Genomic DNA, 17,000 nt, shown 5'->3' on the forward strand with positions numbered 1-17,000 from the left:
TTCCTTTCTTTCTTTCTTTCTTTCTTTCTTTCTTTCTTTCTTTCTTTCTTTCTTTCTTTCTTTCTTGGTAGAACCATTCTTTTTATGTAGTTCTGATTGTGTTGGAGCTTGCTATGTAGACTTGGCTGGTCTTGAACCCACAGAGACCTGCATTCTGAGTGCTGGGATGGGGAGGGCATGCTGACTTGCTGGTTACTTTTGTGTGTTACTATGGTTAGTTCTTTCTCATTGTTTCAGGGTATTCCATTGTTCAGATATAGCTTGGTCTACTCTTGATAGCCATTTTGTGGGATTCAGAACCACTGTGAACTGTAAAGAGAATCTTTAGAAATATCACCTGTCAATAAAAAAGCTGATGGCCAATGAGCTGAGGCAGGAAATAAGAGGTGGGACACTGGCAGGAAGAAAGAGGATTTTGGGAAATAGTAAGAGATTAAAGAGAAATGTGAGAGCCGAGAGGTGAGGCAGGAGACAGACCAAGGAAATGAGCATAAACCACCAGCAGGGAGATGCTGAGGAAGAAATAGGCCAGGACTGAAGGAGAAGTAAGTAACTACATGGTTAGAATAGTGGACATAGAATAAGTTAAGAGCTAGTCAGGGAATGAACCAGAGCTTATGGCCTAGGCATTTAATAATACTTAATTAGTCTCAGAATCATCTTTCCAGAAGCAGGACTGGGAAGGAAAAACAGATATAGTTTTTTTTTTTTTTAACAGTGAGCTACACAGTAGCTTAGCTCTGCCTTTTGCTGAACATCTGTATAAATTGCTGTTGGGAGAACTATAGATTGCTGTTAGGAGAACATCTGTGTAGATTGCTGTTGGGAGATAGGTACATGTGAACCTGTTGAATTGCCCGTGTTCAACTTCTGTAGACACAGCCAGGCACTTTTCCAATTTATTCTTAGTAAGAGTGAATGAGAGTTTAAACTGCATCACATTCTTGGGTCCCATATAACATTAAAGCATAATGCTGAAAGTACATGTGACAACTTCTGGTCTAACTGATCAAAGATCAGAAGAATAGTGTGTAACTGACAGGGGAAAACTGTGAGTGAACATGTGAACTCCTGCCTAGAAGGGTAAAACAGGAAACAAAGGGTATCATAGAGGAGGTCTGACATGATCACACTGGGTGAGCTTGGACTACTAATCCAATTGAAAGTGGCCGTGTCAGATGTGGCAAAGGTTGGGGATGGGACGGTGTGGGGGAACAAAAGGACATTCTGCTCACAAGTCTCATACCTTAGACACAGAGGATTAATAGTGAAAGGATAGAAAAAGTAACATCATACAAGCCACATCAAGAAAGATGCTCACGTCACTGTGTAAGTACCAAAGAGAAAACAAGAGAAAGTTTTCAATGAGTAACTGGAAGATGTATTCGAATGCCTCTTAGGAATGATGCTGCTAGCTGATGCTGCAGCCCCCATAGAGAATAACCATCAGGACTCAGGTGTCCTAGCTAGCTATTCTCACACACAGCTGCATGTGGCCATGCCTTCCTTCTGAGGCAGGCTCCTAATAGAGACTCCCTTAAAATCCCCTTTCCCTTCCTAATTCCACTTTCCTCCTCTCTTTCTCCTCCTGGGTCCTTACTACACAGAGGCCTTTCTGTGTTCTGCTTCAGTAGATACAGCCAGTATAGCCAGGCAGGGAGGTTCAGTGAGAGACTGTCTTGTCCCAACCTGCAGGACAGTCAAACAGGGTCTGAGGAACCACCTGTGGAGAGAATGGGGGACAAGAAACACAAAGAACAGACAGCAAGTCTGATTGATCAAGATGACAAATTTTATTTTTCCCAGACAGGTTTTATACCCAGTAGAAGCAGGATATGGGGAGGGGGGTGATGCATATTCACTTTGTTTCTGGGGGAATGCACCTGTTCCCAAAAGCAGGATATTGGCTAGGTAAAAAGTTCTGCAGGAGGAACAGAACAGAGTGGGTTGGTAGGTACCAGTCCACAAGATCTGTAGCTATTTGTTCTTAATTGGGGGTAGTACTTTCCCACAGAGGCCTCAACTTTTCCCACACACATCTCAACTAAGCTAGTACTTTTCCACTAAGGCCAAGACTTTGTAAGTAAGCACTTATGGCTGACAAGGCAGTTGACATTCAAACAGGGTCACTTGCATCACTGTCTCGACAGGAAGACAGACACAAAGGAGGAGGACGCCCAGCATAATCTGCATTTCTGGGGTCCTCCACACAGTCTCTCACTGACCATCACTGTACTGGCTTTCCAGCAAGCTGGAGGACCCATCTGAATGCCCTCCTCCAGCATGGAAGTTACAGATGGATGTTGCCGTGGCTGGGTTTTTACATGGGTGTTGGGGAGCTGAATGCCGGTCTGCATGTTTGTGTGGCCAACACTTTACCATCGGAGCCATCTCCTCCTTAAAAGCTCTGTGTTTAAAATCTTACTGTTTTAATTTACTACTCAAATACCTATAATTCAGAGTACCTGGCGGGGTGAACCTAGCAGGAAACTGATCATTCTAAGTTGCTATGCCATTCGTGATGTAGCCTCAGAATGCGTTAAGAAAGGCAGGTATACAGCCAAAATTATTGAGATACAACATATAGGAAAGTATATAGCCTAGGACTCAAGGCCCAGTGAGTCCACAAGTGGATGAATGTACTCAGAATCTGCCACCTTCCTGGCATCTCAAATATCCTTCCTGGACACCTTGGCCTACTAGCCTTTTCCTGTTCCTGAAAGGTGATGAGCGTTTTGACCTCTAAATGTGATAAATTAAAGAAGTCTGCCTGCCTGTAAACCCAGGGTAACAGAAGCGTCAACATGGTGTTTTGCACTTGATTTCCTTCATGAATACTGTATTTGTTAGATAAGTTAAGACCATTTTCTGAATATTAACCTGACTTAATATATTCCAGGTGTTTTAGAAACAACTTATGGGAGCTTACGTGTACTAAACATCGAAAGAAATGGAAACATTATTTATACCTATAAGGTAAGTCCATGTTGTCTTCTTACTGCAGTAAACATATACAACATATAGTTTACTATTTTAATCATTTATATTAATCTTTTACAGAATTTTACAGACTTTTTTTTTTTTGAGATTATGTAGCTATAGCTAGCTTAGAATTTACCTTGTAAACCAGGCTGGCCTCAAACTCACAAAAATTTACTTGTCTCTACTTCCCCAGTGTTAAGATTAACTTTTTACAGAATTTATAAGCCCCTTTGTTGAAGGATAACAAACACTTGTTGGTACTTAACTTTTAATGTCCTTGGTTTAGCTGAAGAGTGCTGATAGTCCATCTTATGAAATATTTTATCTTTTGAAAATAAAACATAACTACATACCTGAAATTCAAAAACTTTGAATGAATGGATAATTTCATTGTCTAGCAAAAACAACAACAACAACAACAACAACAACAACAAAAAAAAACAACACAAGATACTTAAACCTAGTTAGTATGTTAAATTTTTGTCATGGTTACTTTGTACATTCAGGTGTAAATATAACCATAGTTAACACTCTGGGTGTTTGATGTCTTCAGGTGTTGGCTGTCCTAAGGAAAATCTCATGTTCCTGACAGCTCTGCTAATAGGGACACATCAAGGAGTAGTTTCAGCAACGAGTTCTATGCATTTGTTTCACCATTTTTTGTTTCCCTGCTGATTAAAAAAATTCTTAAGCTTCTAGGCATGGCAGTGCACACCTTTAATTCCAGTACTCAAAACAGAGGCAGGTGGATCTCTGTGAGATCAAGGCTAGCCTGTTTTACATAGTGAGTCCAGGACATCCAGGGCTTGTCCTATTTTGAAAACCAACCAACCAAACAAACAAATAAAAAGTCTTAAGTTGTATTTAGAGTTTGTCTTAGTCAGAGTCTCTATTCCTGCACAAACATCATGACTGAGAAGCAATTTGGGAGGAAAGGGTTTATTCAGCTTACATTTCCACATTGCTGTTCATCGCTTAAGGAAGTCAGGACTGGAACTCAAGCAGGCCAGAAAGCAGGAGATGATTCAGAGGCCATGGAGGGATGTTACTTACTGGTTTGCTTCTCTTGGCTTGCTCAGCCTGCTCTCTTATAGAACGGAGGACTACCAGTCCAGAGATGGCACCACCCACAAGGTGCCCTCCCACCCTTGATCACTAATTGAGAAAATGCCTTACAGCTGGATCTCATGGAGGCATTTCCTCAACTGAAACTCCTTTCTGTGTGATAACTCCAGCCTATGTCAAGTTGACACACAAAACCGTCCAGTACAGGATTGATTCATTTAAAGACTCAGTTTTACTTATAGAATATGCTACATTTACTCTTTCACGGACACAGCTGGAGGCTCATGGCCAGGCCTTCTAGCCAGGCCTCAGATTCTCCAGGATGTTGAGGGATGACCCGTCCCCTCTTGAGGCTTCAGTGTCTAGCTGAATTCGGTCCGCTCCTTCTAGATGTGTACAGCAGGCTACCTTTGAGTGCCTGTTGTTAAAATGGGTAGAGTTATTTCAGGTTTGATTCTCTAAACAATAACACTAATAAACATCTGGTTAATTTTTAGGACAATAAGGGAAACGCTGTTTTTGGATTATATGATTGCCAAACCAGACAGAATGAGGTAATTATAGATTTCTCAGTTGACTGTCTTTTCTTTCTGCCTCTTCTGTTTTTTAGATATAAACTTCAATTTTTTCCCCCCAAATTTATATCCTTTCATTTCTTTCCTTCTCCAATTTCCTTAGCTTTTTAAAAGTCCTTTTTACCTTAACAAAAAGAGACTAACAACTACTGAACCAAATGACTCACACAGTCTCAGTTCTTTGAAATTTAAAGTTGGCTGAGACTAATTTTACAATGTTATGGGGGAAAAATATAAGTGGGAAGTCCACTGCCTTCCCCTAAGATATGTGTGTGTGTGTGTGTGTGTGTGTGTGTGCTCCTAGATCAGTTTAATCATGCCTCCGGGTGCTGGGATTAAAGGCTTGTGCCATCACGCCTGGCTCGAATTCATTGTTTTTAATAGCTGAGTAGTACTCCATTGTATAAATGTACCACATTTTCTGTATCCATTCCTCTGTTGAGGGACATCTGGGCTCTTTCCAGCTTCCAGCTATTATAAATAAGGCTGCAATAAACATAGTGGAGCATGTGTACTTATTACATGTTGGAGTACCTTCTAGGTATATGCCCAGGGTTGGTATTGCTGAGTCTTCAGGTAGTACTATGTCCAATTTTCATTTTTTTTCCTCCTTAGATATTTTCTTCATTTACATTTCAAATGCTATCCCGAAAGTCCCCTATACCCCCTCACCCCCCCCACCCCCCCACCCCCGCTCTCCAACCCACCCTCTCCTGCTTCCTGGCTGTGGCATTCCCCTGTACTGGGGCATATGATCTTTGCAACACCAAGGGCTTCCCCCTCCCTCTGATGGCCGATTAGGCCATCCTCTGCTACATATGCAACTAGAGACAGAGTTCTGGGGGGTACTGGTTAGTTCATATTGTTGATCCTCCTATAGGGTTGCAGATCCCTTTAGCTCCTTGGGTACTTTCTCTAGCTCCTTCATTAGGGGCCCTGTGTTCCATCAAATAGATGATTGTAAGCATCCACTTCTGTATTTGGCAGGCATTGGCATAGCCTCACAAGAGATAGCTATATCAGGGTCTTGTCCGCAAAATCTTTCTGGCATATGCAATAGTGTCTGGTTTTGGTGGTTGTATATGGGATGGATCCCCACGTGGGGCTGTCTCTGGATGGTCCTTCCTTCCATCTCATCTCCAAACTTTGTCTGTGTAACTCCTTGCATGGGTATTTTGTTCCCCATTCTAAGAAGGAGCAAAGTATCCACTCGCTGGTCTTCCTTCTTCTTGAGTTTCATGTGTTTTGTAAATTGTATCTTGGGTAGTTCAAGTTTCTGGGCTAATATCCACTTATCAGTGAGTGTATATCATGTGAGTTCTTTTGTGATTGGGTTACCTCACTCAGGATGATATCCTCCAGATCCATCTATTTGCCTAAGAATTTCATAAATTCATTGTTTTTAACTGTTGAGTAGTACTCCATTGTATAAATGTACCACATTTTCTGTATCCATTCCTCTGTTGAGGGACATCTGAGTTCTTTCCAGCTTCTGGCTATTATAAATAAGGCTGCTATGAACATAGTGGAGCATGTGTCCTTATTACAAGTTGGGACATCTTCTGGGTATATGACCAGGAGAGGTATTGCTGGATCTTCCAGTAGTATTATGTCCAATTTTCTGAGGAACCTCCAGACTGATTTCCAGAGTGGTTGTACCAGCTCGCAATTCCAGCAACAATGGAGGAGTGTTCCTCTTTCTCCAAATCCTTGCCAGCATCTGCTGTCACCTGAATTTTTGATCTTAGCCATTCTGACTGGTGTGAGGTGGAATCTCAGGGTTGTTTTGATTTGCATTTCCCTGATGACTAAGGATGTTGAACATTTCTTTAGGTGCTTCTCAGCCATTCAATATTTCTCAGTTGAGAATTCTTTGTTTAGCTCCATACCCCATTTTTAAATTGGGTTATTTGGATCTCTGGAGTCTAACTTTTTGAGTTCTTTATATATATTGGATATTAACCCTCTATTGGATGTAGGGTTGGAAAAGATCTTTTTTTCCCAATCTCTTGGTTACTGTTTTGTCCTATTGACAGTGTCCTTTACCTTATAAAAGCTTTGCAATTTTGTGAGGTCCCTATGTATCCAGTCTGTTAGTCTATGTCTTTTTATTGGGGAATTGAGTCCATTGATGTTAAGATATATTAAGGAATAGTGATTGTTGCTCCCTGTTATTATCAATGTTATTTTTATGTTTATGTGGTTATCATCTGTTAAGTTTGTTGAAAGAAGATTACTGTGTTGCTTTTTCTTGGGTGTAGTTTCCCTCTTTGTGTTGGCATTTTCCATCTATTCTTTGTAGGGCTGGATATGTAGAAAGATATTATATAAGTTTGATTTTGTCATGGAATATCTTAGTTTCTCCATCTATGGTAATTGAGAGTTTTGCTGGATATAGTAGTCTGGATTAGCATTTGTGTTCTTTTAGGGTCTGTATGACATCTGCCCAGGATCTTCTAGCTTTCATGGTCTCTGATGAGAAGTCTGGTATAATTCTGATAGGTCTGCCTTTTTATGTTACTTGACATTTTTCCCTTACTGCTTTTAATATTCTTTCTTTGGTTAGTGTGTTTGGTGTTTTGATTATTATGTGATGGGAGGAATTTCTTTTCTGGTCCAATCTATTTGGAGTTCTGTAGGCTTCTTGTATGTTCATAGGCATCTCTTTCTTTAGGTTAGTGAAGTTTTCTTCTATAATTTTGTTGAAGATATTTACTGGCCCTTTAAGTTGAGAATCTTCACTCTCTTCTATACCTATTATCCTTAGGTTTGGTCTTCTTACTGTGTCCTGGATTTTCTGGATGTTTTGGGTTAGGATATTTTTGCATTTTGCATTTTCTTTGACTGTTGTGTCAATGTTTTCTATGGTATCTTCTGCACTTGAGATTTTCTCTTCTATCTCTTGTATTCTGTTGGTGATGCTTGTGTCAATGACTCCTGATCTCTTTCCTAGGTTTTCTATCTCCAGTGTTGTCTCCCTTTGTGATTTCTTTATTGAATCTATTTCCACTTTTAGATCCTGGATGATTTTGTTCAATTTCTTCACCTGTTTGGTTGTGTTGTCCTGTAATTTTTTAAGGGATTTTTGTGTTTCCTCTTTAAGGGCTTCTAGCTGTTTAGCTGTGTTCTCCTGTATTTCTTTAAGGAAGCTATTTATGTCCTTCTTAATGTTCTCTATTATCATCATGAGATGTGTCTTTAACTCAGAGTCTTGCTTTTCTGATGTTTTGATGTAACCAGGGTTCACTGTGGTGGGAGAACTGGGTTCTGTCAATGCCAAGTAGTCTTTGTTTCTGTTGCTATGTTCTTATGCTTGCCTTTCACCATCTGGTTATCTCTGATGTTAGCTGGTCTTGCTGTCTCTGACTTTGGCTTTTCCCTCCTGTAGGCCTGTGTGTCAATATTCCTGGGAGACAAGTTCTTTCCAGGAGGAATTTGGGTATGGAGAGCTGTATGTATGTATGGAGAACTGTATGTATGTATGGAGGGCCCTTTTGGGCCCAGAATTTGAGCAGAAGTGGGGGTCTTACCTGTGCTCACAGATGCGTAGGCACTCCTGGGAGACCAATTCTCTCCTGGAGGTATTTGTGTATGCAGCTCTGTGGCACAGGATCAGCTCTGGGCGCAGACCGAGACTGGAAGTCTCCTGTTCCAGGGCACCCCTCAGCTCCTGTGTCCTGAGGGTTCCGGGTGGGTTCCTCTGAGCAGCAGTGGTGGTCCTACCTGTACCTTCTTTGGATTTTAAAATATGGAGATTACTCAGGAAATAAATTGGTTAAGACATAGATTAATGGAGAATTTAACCAGTTATGATTATAATAAAGACATACCCTCCTTTTTTTTTAACCCAAGTTTCCCCCTTGCCCTGTTTGCTGCTGGTATAACAGAGTATCTGAGTTTTGATAATTTGTAGAGAATAGGTATTTAGTTCTACACATTACAGTTCTGGATTTGGGAAATTCCAGGTCAAGGGTTTCAGATTTGGTAAGGGCCTTCTCTTTCTGTCATCAATGGCCCACATGAAAACGGGGAGAACAGGAGAACAGGAGGAGTCTAGGCTCACTTTTATGAAAACACTCTCCGAGGAAGTAGCCCAGTGTTGTGAAAACATCAGTAGCCCACAAGGAAGGCAGAGCCTTGTGACCCAACTACCCATTACTGGGCCTTCTTCCAGTGTCTCCAGCCTATGAACTTGGGAGACATAGTCAGACCACAGCAGTTGCTAAGCACCCTTCCTTTTCTATCTTTTCCATATATTCAGAAAACCTTACAATCCACACAATTTTCCCCTGGCTCATTGGTCTTGTTGTTGCATCTCAGGTCAGCTGAAGTTTATATATTCTTTCAAGTTCTGTATTTTTGCTTTAGAACTGTGCCACCAAGAGAAAGACAATGCTGTATTTTAGTGATAAGGGCTCCAGGATGGGATAAAGGCTGCATGGATATAGTGATTCCTTGCCTTCTGAAGTGTTTCTGGTTTAAATGTTTTTATATGGGCAAAACTGTCCCATGTACCCTTAACCCAGTTGTCTCCAGTTGCCACACCTTGTATAACTGTAGCCTGTCAGTAGAACCAGGACAGCGACATTGGTGGAACATGTGTAGTGTGATTCTCTGTCATTTCATCATATAGGCAAGATTTTGTTGTTACCACTGCTGTCATGTACACAGTGATAGATCTCTGCTGTCATCTCTAAGATCTGCTGGAGACCACTGACCAGTTCCAGTGAAACTGGAACCCTTACTTTTTAAAGTCAATGACTTTCCTAAATTTACAGTTGTTTCCAATATTTTCTCTGTCTTTGAAAAAAAAATGTATGTGTCCTTGTGTGAGCTTATGTGCATGCAGAAGCCCATAGAGGCCAGAAGAGGGCATTGAATCCCCTGAAACTGGAGTTGTGAGCTACCGCATATGGGCTGGGAACTGAACCTGTATCCTCTATAAGAGCAGTAAGCCCTCTGGGCATATATCCAGAAGATGTCCCAACCGGTATGAAGGACACATGCTCCACTATGTTCATAGCAGCCTTATTTATAATAGCCAGAAGCTGGAAAGAACCCAGATGCCCCTCAACAGAGGAATGGATACAGAAAATGTGGTACATTTACACAATGGAGTACTACTCAGCTATTAAAAAGAATGAATTTATGAAATTCCTAGCCAAATGGATGGACCTGGAGGGCATCATCCTGAGCGAGGTAACTCAATCACAAAGGAACTCACACAATATGTACTCACTGATAAGTGGATACTAGCCCAAAACTTAGTATACCCAAGATATAAGATACAATTTGTCAAATGCATGAAACTCTAGAAGAATGAAGACCAAAGTGTGGACACTGTGCCCCTTCTTAGAATTGGGAACAAAACACTCATGGAAGGAGTTACAGAGACAACGTTTGGAGCTGCGACAAAAGGATGGACCATCTAGAGACTGCCTTATCCAGGGATCCACCCTATAATCAGCTTCCAAACGCTGACACCACTGCATACACTAGCAAGATTTTGCTGAAAGGACCCAGATATAGCTGTCTCTTGTGAGACTAGGCAGGGGCCTAGCAAACACATAAGTGGATGCTCACAGTCAGCTATTGGATGGATCACAGGGCCCCCAATGGAGGAGCTAGAGAAAGTACCCAAGGAGCTAAAGAAATCTGCAACCCTGTAGGTGCAACAACATTATGAACTAACCAGTACCCCGGAACTCTTGACTCTAGCTACATATGTATCAAAAGATGGCCTAATCGGCCATCACTGGAAAGAGAGGCCCATCAGACACACAAACTTTATATGCCCCAGTACAGGGGAAAGCCAGGGCCAAAAAAATGAGAATGGGTGGGTAGGGAAGTGGGGGGGGGGAGGGTATGGGGGACTTTTGGGATAGCATTGGAAATGTCATTGAGGAAAATATGTAATAAAAAAAAAAAAAAAAAAAAAAAAGAGCAGTAAGCCCTCTTAACTGCTGCACCATCTCTCTAGCCAGCCTTCCCAGTTTAAAAAAGACTTTTATTCTAGTTTGAACCTTTTACTTTCTTGTGGACCTTGGGATTGAACATCTAGCCCTGGGTTAATGATAGGCAGATGAGTGGCAGCCTTAGCTTCTTGGCACTTTTCAAGACCCACATTTGATGACATACGTCTGCCTTTGTTGTTGATGACTTTTAGAAAATATGAATGTGGGAATCATTTACATGATCCCATATCGTTCCTCTTTCCATTGTTTCCTCTTCCTCCCTGGTGTCCTGTACTGCTTCCTGTTTTAAAAATGTCATCTTCTTGGTCTTTTAAGACTTAGCTTTAGTACCAGTATTTTACAGTTGGTGTGCAGGTCACACATTCTCAATTTTCTTTTCCTTCACATTTCTTTTATTTATTCATTTTGAATGATGATTTTGCTGAGTCTAAAATTCAGGATGGCAGGTCTTGTCTTTTGGGTCGTGAAAAAAAGTCTTCCTTCCTTTTTTCTTTGTTTCTTCCCTCTCTTCTCCCCCCTCCCCCCTTCAGAGTTCTCATGGGAAACCTGTCTTATAAATTATTTCCCTCCTGTACTCAAGGTATCACTTCCCCCAATCACTTTTGAAAAAGGGTTTTTTTTTTTTTTTTTTTTTAAATTTCTCCTTTGCTCTTTATTTTCTGCAAATTTACTTGTGTATGCCCATATGGATTTGTTTGGGTTTTCATACAATTCTTAAATCTTTTGCTCAATTTGGGGCAATCCATGCAGCAGCTGCTGTGTCTTTAAGTTCCACTCTTCTCTTTTTGGACACGTTAGAGTAGTTCACACAGACCTTTGTGATAGCCCCGAGTCTGAGCTTCGGCTCCTTTTCCCCCATCCCAGATTATTTACTTCGTGTTGTTCAAATGAGGTATTCATTTTCCTTCAAGTTCATAGAGTTTTTTTCTTAAACCATGTTACTATCATTTGAGATTTAAATAGTTGATTATTGCACTTTTTAGGTGCAAATTTTCTAGGCATTTTTCTTTATATATTTCCTTCTTAAAATTTCTATTTAATTTTCATTCAATCACATTTTAAAGTTATTTGTGATGGTTTGTATATGCTTGTCCCAGGGAACAATGCTATTAGAAGGTGTGGCCTTGTTGGAGTAGGTGTGTCTTTGTGGGTATGGGCTTTACGACCTTCTTCCTAGTTGCCTGGAAGGGAGTCTTCTGTTCGTAGCCTTCAGAGGAAGATGTAGAACTCTCAGCTCCTCCAGCACCATGCCTGCCTGAACTCTGCCTTGATGATAATGGACTGAAACTCTGAAACTGTAAACCAGGCAAATTAAATATTGTCCTTATTGTCATATTAAATATTGAGAGTTGCTTTGTTCATGGTGTCTGTTCACAGCAGTAAAACCCTAACTAAGACGTACTGAAGGGGTTTTTGTTTTGTTTTGGTTTTGGTTTTTTAAACCACAGCTTCTTTAAAATCTTTGCCACAGCATCTTATATTTGCCACTCTAGTGCTTAATGCCTATTTCTCTGTCACTTGAGCTGAAGTTTTCCTGGTCCCTGGCATGACTCATTGTTTGAGTCTCTCCCAAGAGACTCTCGATGTTATTTAGTTTTCTGTTTTAGTGTCCTCTGATACAGAGCTCATTGAGGAATAGAGGGCACCACCTCACTCCTGCTTAGGTGGTGGAACTCAAGCCCTCCACTTGCCTTCCTTTGATGAGACTCAGCTGAGAGGGTGCCCCATTACTCACAGGTAGAGATGCAGTTTGCAGCTCCAACCCCAGGGTAAGGACTCAGGGACTGTTAGGTAGGTGTTGGGAAGGTGATAGCAGATATCTTGGCTTCCCATTAACCATCTCTGATGATGCTCCACTAAGGAAGAGATGGGCCTCCTCAGTACTGGGCAAGGGCGAGTGTCCACAATTCCTATACAGCTGTCTGTGTGTTGAGAGGAGGTAAATTCCTTCCAGGTGGGGTGACAGTCTTGATTTCTACTTGGTCTTTTCTGATTCTGTTCTGGCAGGAGTGAACAGAGTGCCTGGGGTATCTGGATGAGGTAGGACTCTGGTCTCCCCACTCAGCCTTTGTGGGTAAAGAGAGAAGTGGGCTTCATTTTTCCAGACTGGTTGACTAGACAGCAGGTAGCAGCCATCATTGGTCTTTCTGGATCTCTTGTTTCTTTGGCTCAGGGGTTGGGGTGTATGTTTCTGTCTATTCCTGGCGTCATTTCCGTTATGGTCTCTTCTCTAGTTTCAAGTCTAGACTATGTTATGCAAAAAAGGTCATCCCTGCTTCATGTCTCATCTCAGGACTTGTAGTCCCCAGAGAGCTTACCTCCCCACTCACCCCCTGCAGCGCTATGGATAAAACCCACAGCTTTGTGCTTGTGGTAGAACCATACTTCCAATCTGTGTCTTCTTTACTCAACTTCCCAGTCTTCTTAGTTTCATTTTGTGCACTACCTTCAGGGATTTTAGCTTTACTGAGTTGGAGGAACAGAGAGAACGGAGTCTTTTTCATCATGGTCTTGCTCTCTGCAGGTTTAAATGGATGACTCTCCTAATATGGCCACAAGGAAGCAGTACATTACTTACCCACATGTAGGCAAGTTCTAACCTGTTTCTCTCTACCCCTCTCCCATCTCTTTTCTCCACTTCCATTCCTGCTAGTCTACCCTCAATGTATGCAGGAGGCAATAAGACATGGACATAATGTTGAATGGACTTTTCTGGGAATCTGACAACCATTCCTTTTCTCTGCTTTTGCTCATATGGAATGTGGGGTTGGAACTTCCAGGGCGCTGACTTTGAAGTTTTGTTATGTGGAGGCTAAAAATGTATTAAAGCCAGAAAATTAAAAGAATGGGTATTTCCAATTCTGGATTAAACCATGACTAAAGCCCAGACCTGCCTTCTATTATCCTGCTTCATGAGTCACTATGTAATTGCTTTTATATTTTTGCATAAACTAGTTTGGTGAATAATTTTTGATGTTTACAATTGAAGAATTGCATGCTTGTATTTTGTATGATGCAGTGATTCTTACATAGGTTCCAAAAGATGTATTTGAGGTTTAGGAATGTATCTCAGTAGTAGAAAACTTGGCAAGCATGTACAAGTCCCTGGGTTTGAGCCCCAACACTGGAAAGATATGTATATGTATTGTATATTTGTGTGTGTGTGTGTGTGTGTGTGTGTGTGTGTGTGTGTGTGAAGTAGATCATTTTAATACCTAAAAGTGAGAGATAAATTAATGCTCACCAATACATTACTTGGGAATAAATATATCTGCTGGGGGATTGAGACATCTATAATTGGGCTACATTAGAAGGCTAACATGGCTTAAAGTGCTCCCTGGACAAGTGTAGAGGCTTGAGATCACATCCCCAGCACATGTGAAAAACAGCATGGTGGTGTGCACCTGCAGTCCCAGTACTTGGAGTGTAACAGGTGAGGTCCAGGGACCCATGAGCCTGATGGTCTAGCCAAAATGGTAGAGCATTATAGAGAAGACACTTGACACTGACCCCTGGCCCTTGAAGGCACAGGCATGTGTGCCTGTATTACATCTGCATATAACACACACACACACACACACACACACACACACACCTGCAAATGTATGCAGGCACAGAAAGCTCTCCAAAATGTTTTGCTGCGTGAAGAATAGCATTTGATAGGATAACACACTACATTCATGTTAGAAAACTATGAAACAAAAGGTATAGTAATTATTGAGGTAGCCTTAGAAGACCTGTAAGGCGTGTTACAGACCTGCTTCTTGGAAAGAAGTTGACCTTGCCCGAGGTTTGGAAGGTTTGATATTTGATATATTTGACAGCATTTGTATTTTTTTTAAGCATCAAGATTATTCATGCATTATTTTATAGTTAAAAGTATAAAATATTAAAAACATAGTGTATAATCTATGATTCTTCTTATTTATAAATAAGAATCACTCAGCAAGAGTTAAAAAAAACAAAACTTCTGCAGGAATTTAGTAACTTCTTTTAAAAAGACTCTTATTAATTGTGTGTATGTGTGTACGTGTGTGTGTGGGGGGGTACGCACTCGTGAATGCTCAAGAGGTGTCAGATGCCCGAGGGCTGGACTTACATGCAGTTATGAGTTTCCCTGATGTGGGTGCTAGGAATAGAACTTGGATCCTTGCCAAGAGTAGCTCATAAAGCTGAGCCATCTCTCTAGACCCAAACTTAGTACCTTCATAGTAACTCAAAGTTCTCCTTTAGAAAGTGCTCCCTGTGGAGATATGGTGACCCAGCCATAACATGACCCCAGTCCTTAACCTACATGTTGTATCTCCCATATACACGACTCTTTTCATTGCCCTTAGCATTGTCCTTGATGAAATGGAATCTTTTGACCTTTTTCTGTTCTTTAAGACAAGGTGCCACTATATAGCCCAGGATAGCCTCCAACTTTTAATCCTTCTGCCTTGGCCTCTTGGGTCACTGGTGTGCACACCATGACCAGCTCCTCTTGATATTTTGAACATTTCAAACACGCATAAAGAAGAAAAGATTAAGTAAAGATAGATTTCTTAGCCATCTCTCTAAATATGCGATACACTTGTGACACAACCAGTAGTGTCATGGTCAAGTGTGCAATCTGATTAAAGTCTTCCTCATCTCAGTTCTTTAATGCTAACATTTGAGGCTCACTAGGACAGTATACACTGTACTAAGTGCTTCATGAATATTGTCTCTTCTGATCCCCATGATAACCCCATGAGATATTTCACTGACTTTGGCCACCCACTTCAGCAGTTCTTGGACCTCATAGTAACATGAGACACATGTTATAGTCCTAGGTTCGTTGTGATGGAATTAGGAGGCTGAGTAATTTGTCCAAATTCACACAATTGGAAAATGATAGTCAGGATTGGACTATGGGTCTAGCCTGGTTTCAAAGTTCATGCCTTCACTATGCTGTTTGCCTGTCTCATAGCTAAGTTTCAGTGCCAAATACGACATAAAATATTAAACATTTTCCTTGGAAAAAAAATCCAGAATATTACCATTGGTTGAAGTCTCTTTAGGAAATGTTTTACTAAACAATATTTAGTATAAAGTTTAACAGGAACGTATCTTCATGTAACTGTTTCCTGTAACCTCCCCCTTTTTTTGGTTGTTTTAATAGCATCTGTACACCTTTGAGAAGGACATGCAAGCTGTCAGTTGTTCAGTCAACAGTGAGAGAACAGTGCTTGGTGAGTTGAGATCTCATCTTTGTATGTTAAGGACTACATCTTTTAAGTCTAAGCAAAGTCTTTTGGACTTTGCAATATTTGGTTCTAACAATTTCCCAGAAATTCATGTTGAAACTGAGAATCTGTAGGATATTCCTATAGGAAAGAACATTTTTTTCATTCACTCAGTGTTACACTGAAGATCCTTACAACTCTCATTTATTCCAGGGTAAAATGATAAACTTGAACAGCTACCATGTGAATCGATTGCTAATTCAGTTGTTTTCTTTTCCATTAGCTGCGAGTTTCATTCAGTATACCACAGAGGGAGTAAAGAATGACCTTCAGCCAGGTAATGGAATTATTCTTCCTTTGTACGTATTGATAGATAAAGATCTGTCGGGCTGAGCCAAGTCTCAAGTTTCTTTAGAAATGTCTTTATTTTATAATAAAAAGGCAGTGGCTATTTAAGCACAAGCAATGTTTTAAGTTTTGTTTCTCAAGTAGGCAGAAAAGCATGAAAAGTAATATAGTGGTAATTATAGGAATAATGAGATGCTAATTCGTGCCTGAAGATTAAGTGAATGCTGGAAAATATTTGACTTCTGTGACCAGAAGTTAATGTCAAAGTAGGAAAACTACTTAAAAATATCTGGTGAAATATTGATTAATCTCTAATGCCTTATGAATATCTCGTAACTACAAAGTACATATCTGTTCAACTACCAAAACTTACTTTATAGTTTATTAGCCATGTGGAGTAAAAGCCTTTACTTTTTAAATTTCAAAAGGTATTCTATATTGTTTGTCCATAACCCAACAGTATTGGCTAATGCTGTCGTCAGGTACTCTGCGTGGTGGAGGAGATACAATGTCTGTAAGAGGTGAGGTGCCTGTCTTCATGGCACTTTCAACCTAGCACTAGACAAAGTATTCACAGTGACCAGAGACCATAGAAATAAATAGATTCAGTGTAAGAAAAATGAAGTGCCAGGCTTGGGGCATAGCTTAACCCATGAAGTGTTTGCTATGCAAGCATGGAAACCTGAGTTTAATCTAAAAACCAACGTAAAAACAGCCAGGTACACACTTGTAATCTTAGTGCTATGGAGGAGGGCATAGGCCGTACCTGGGGCTCACTGGCCAGCCAGCTTAGCCTGAACACAGGCAGAATGCAGTTATAAGGACTAGCAACAGGTACAGGGTCTTGA

The 17,000-nt window shown here is 40.8% G+C and overlaps 1 protein-coding gene across 13 annotated transcripts in view; it reads left to right on the forward strand.

The window, feature by feature from the left end:
- Positions 1 to 17,000, forward strand: part of Gsap (gamma-secretase activating protein) — a 115,719-nt gene that overhangs the window by 15,482 nt on the left and 83,237 nt on the right. For all 13 annotated transcript variants that reach the window (NR_153366.1, XR_001784658.2, XR_001784656.2 and 10 more), the window contains exons 2-5: positions 2,900 to 2,976; positions 4,545 to 4,601; positions 15,741 to 15,810; positions 16,088 to 16,141. Coding sequence is in view for 5 of the 13 variants with exons in the window: in XM_006535668.4 (XP_006535731.1) it covers positions 2,900 to 2,976; positions 4,545 to 4,601; positions 15,741 to 15,810; positions 16,088 to 16,141 (258 nt within the window). In the remaining 8 variants the exon portion in view is untranslated. The remainder of the gene's footprint in view (positions 1 to 2,899; positions 2,977 to 4,544; positions 4,602 to 15,740; positions 15,811 to 16,087; positions 16,142 to 17,000) is intronic.

Source organism: Mus musculus, chromosome 5 (assembly GCF_000001635.26).
Source record: "Mus musculus strain C57BL/6J chromosome 5, GRCm38.p6 C57BL/6J".
NCBI lineage: Eukaryota > Metazoa > Chordata > Mammalia > Rodentia > Muridae > Mus > Mus musculus.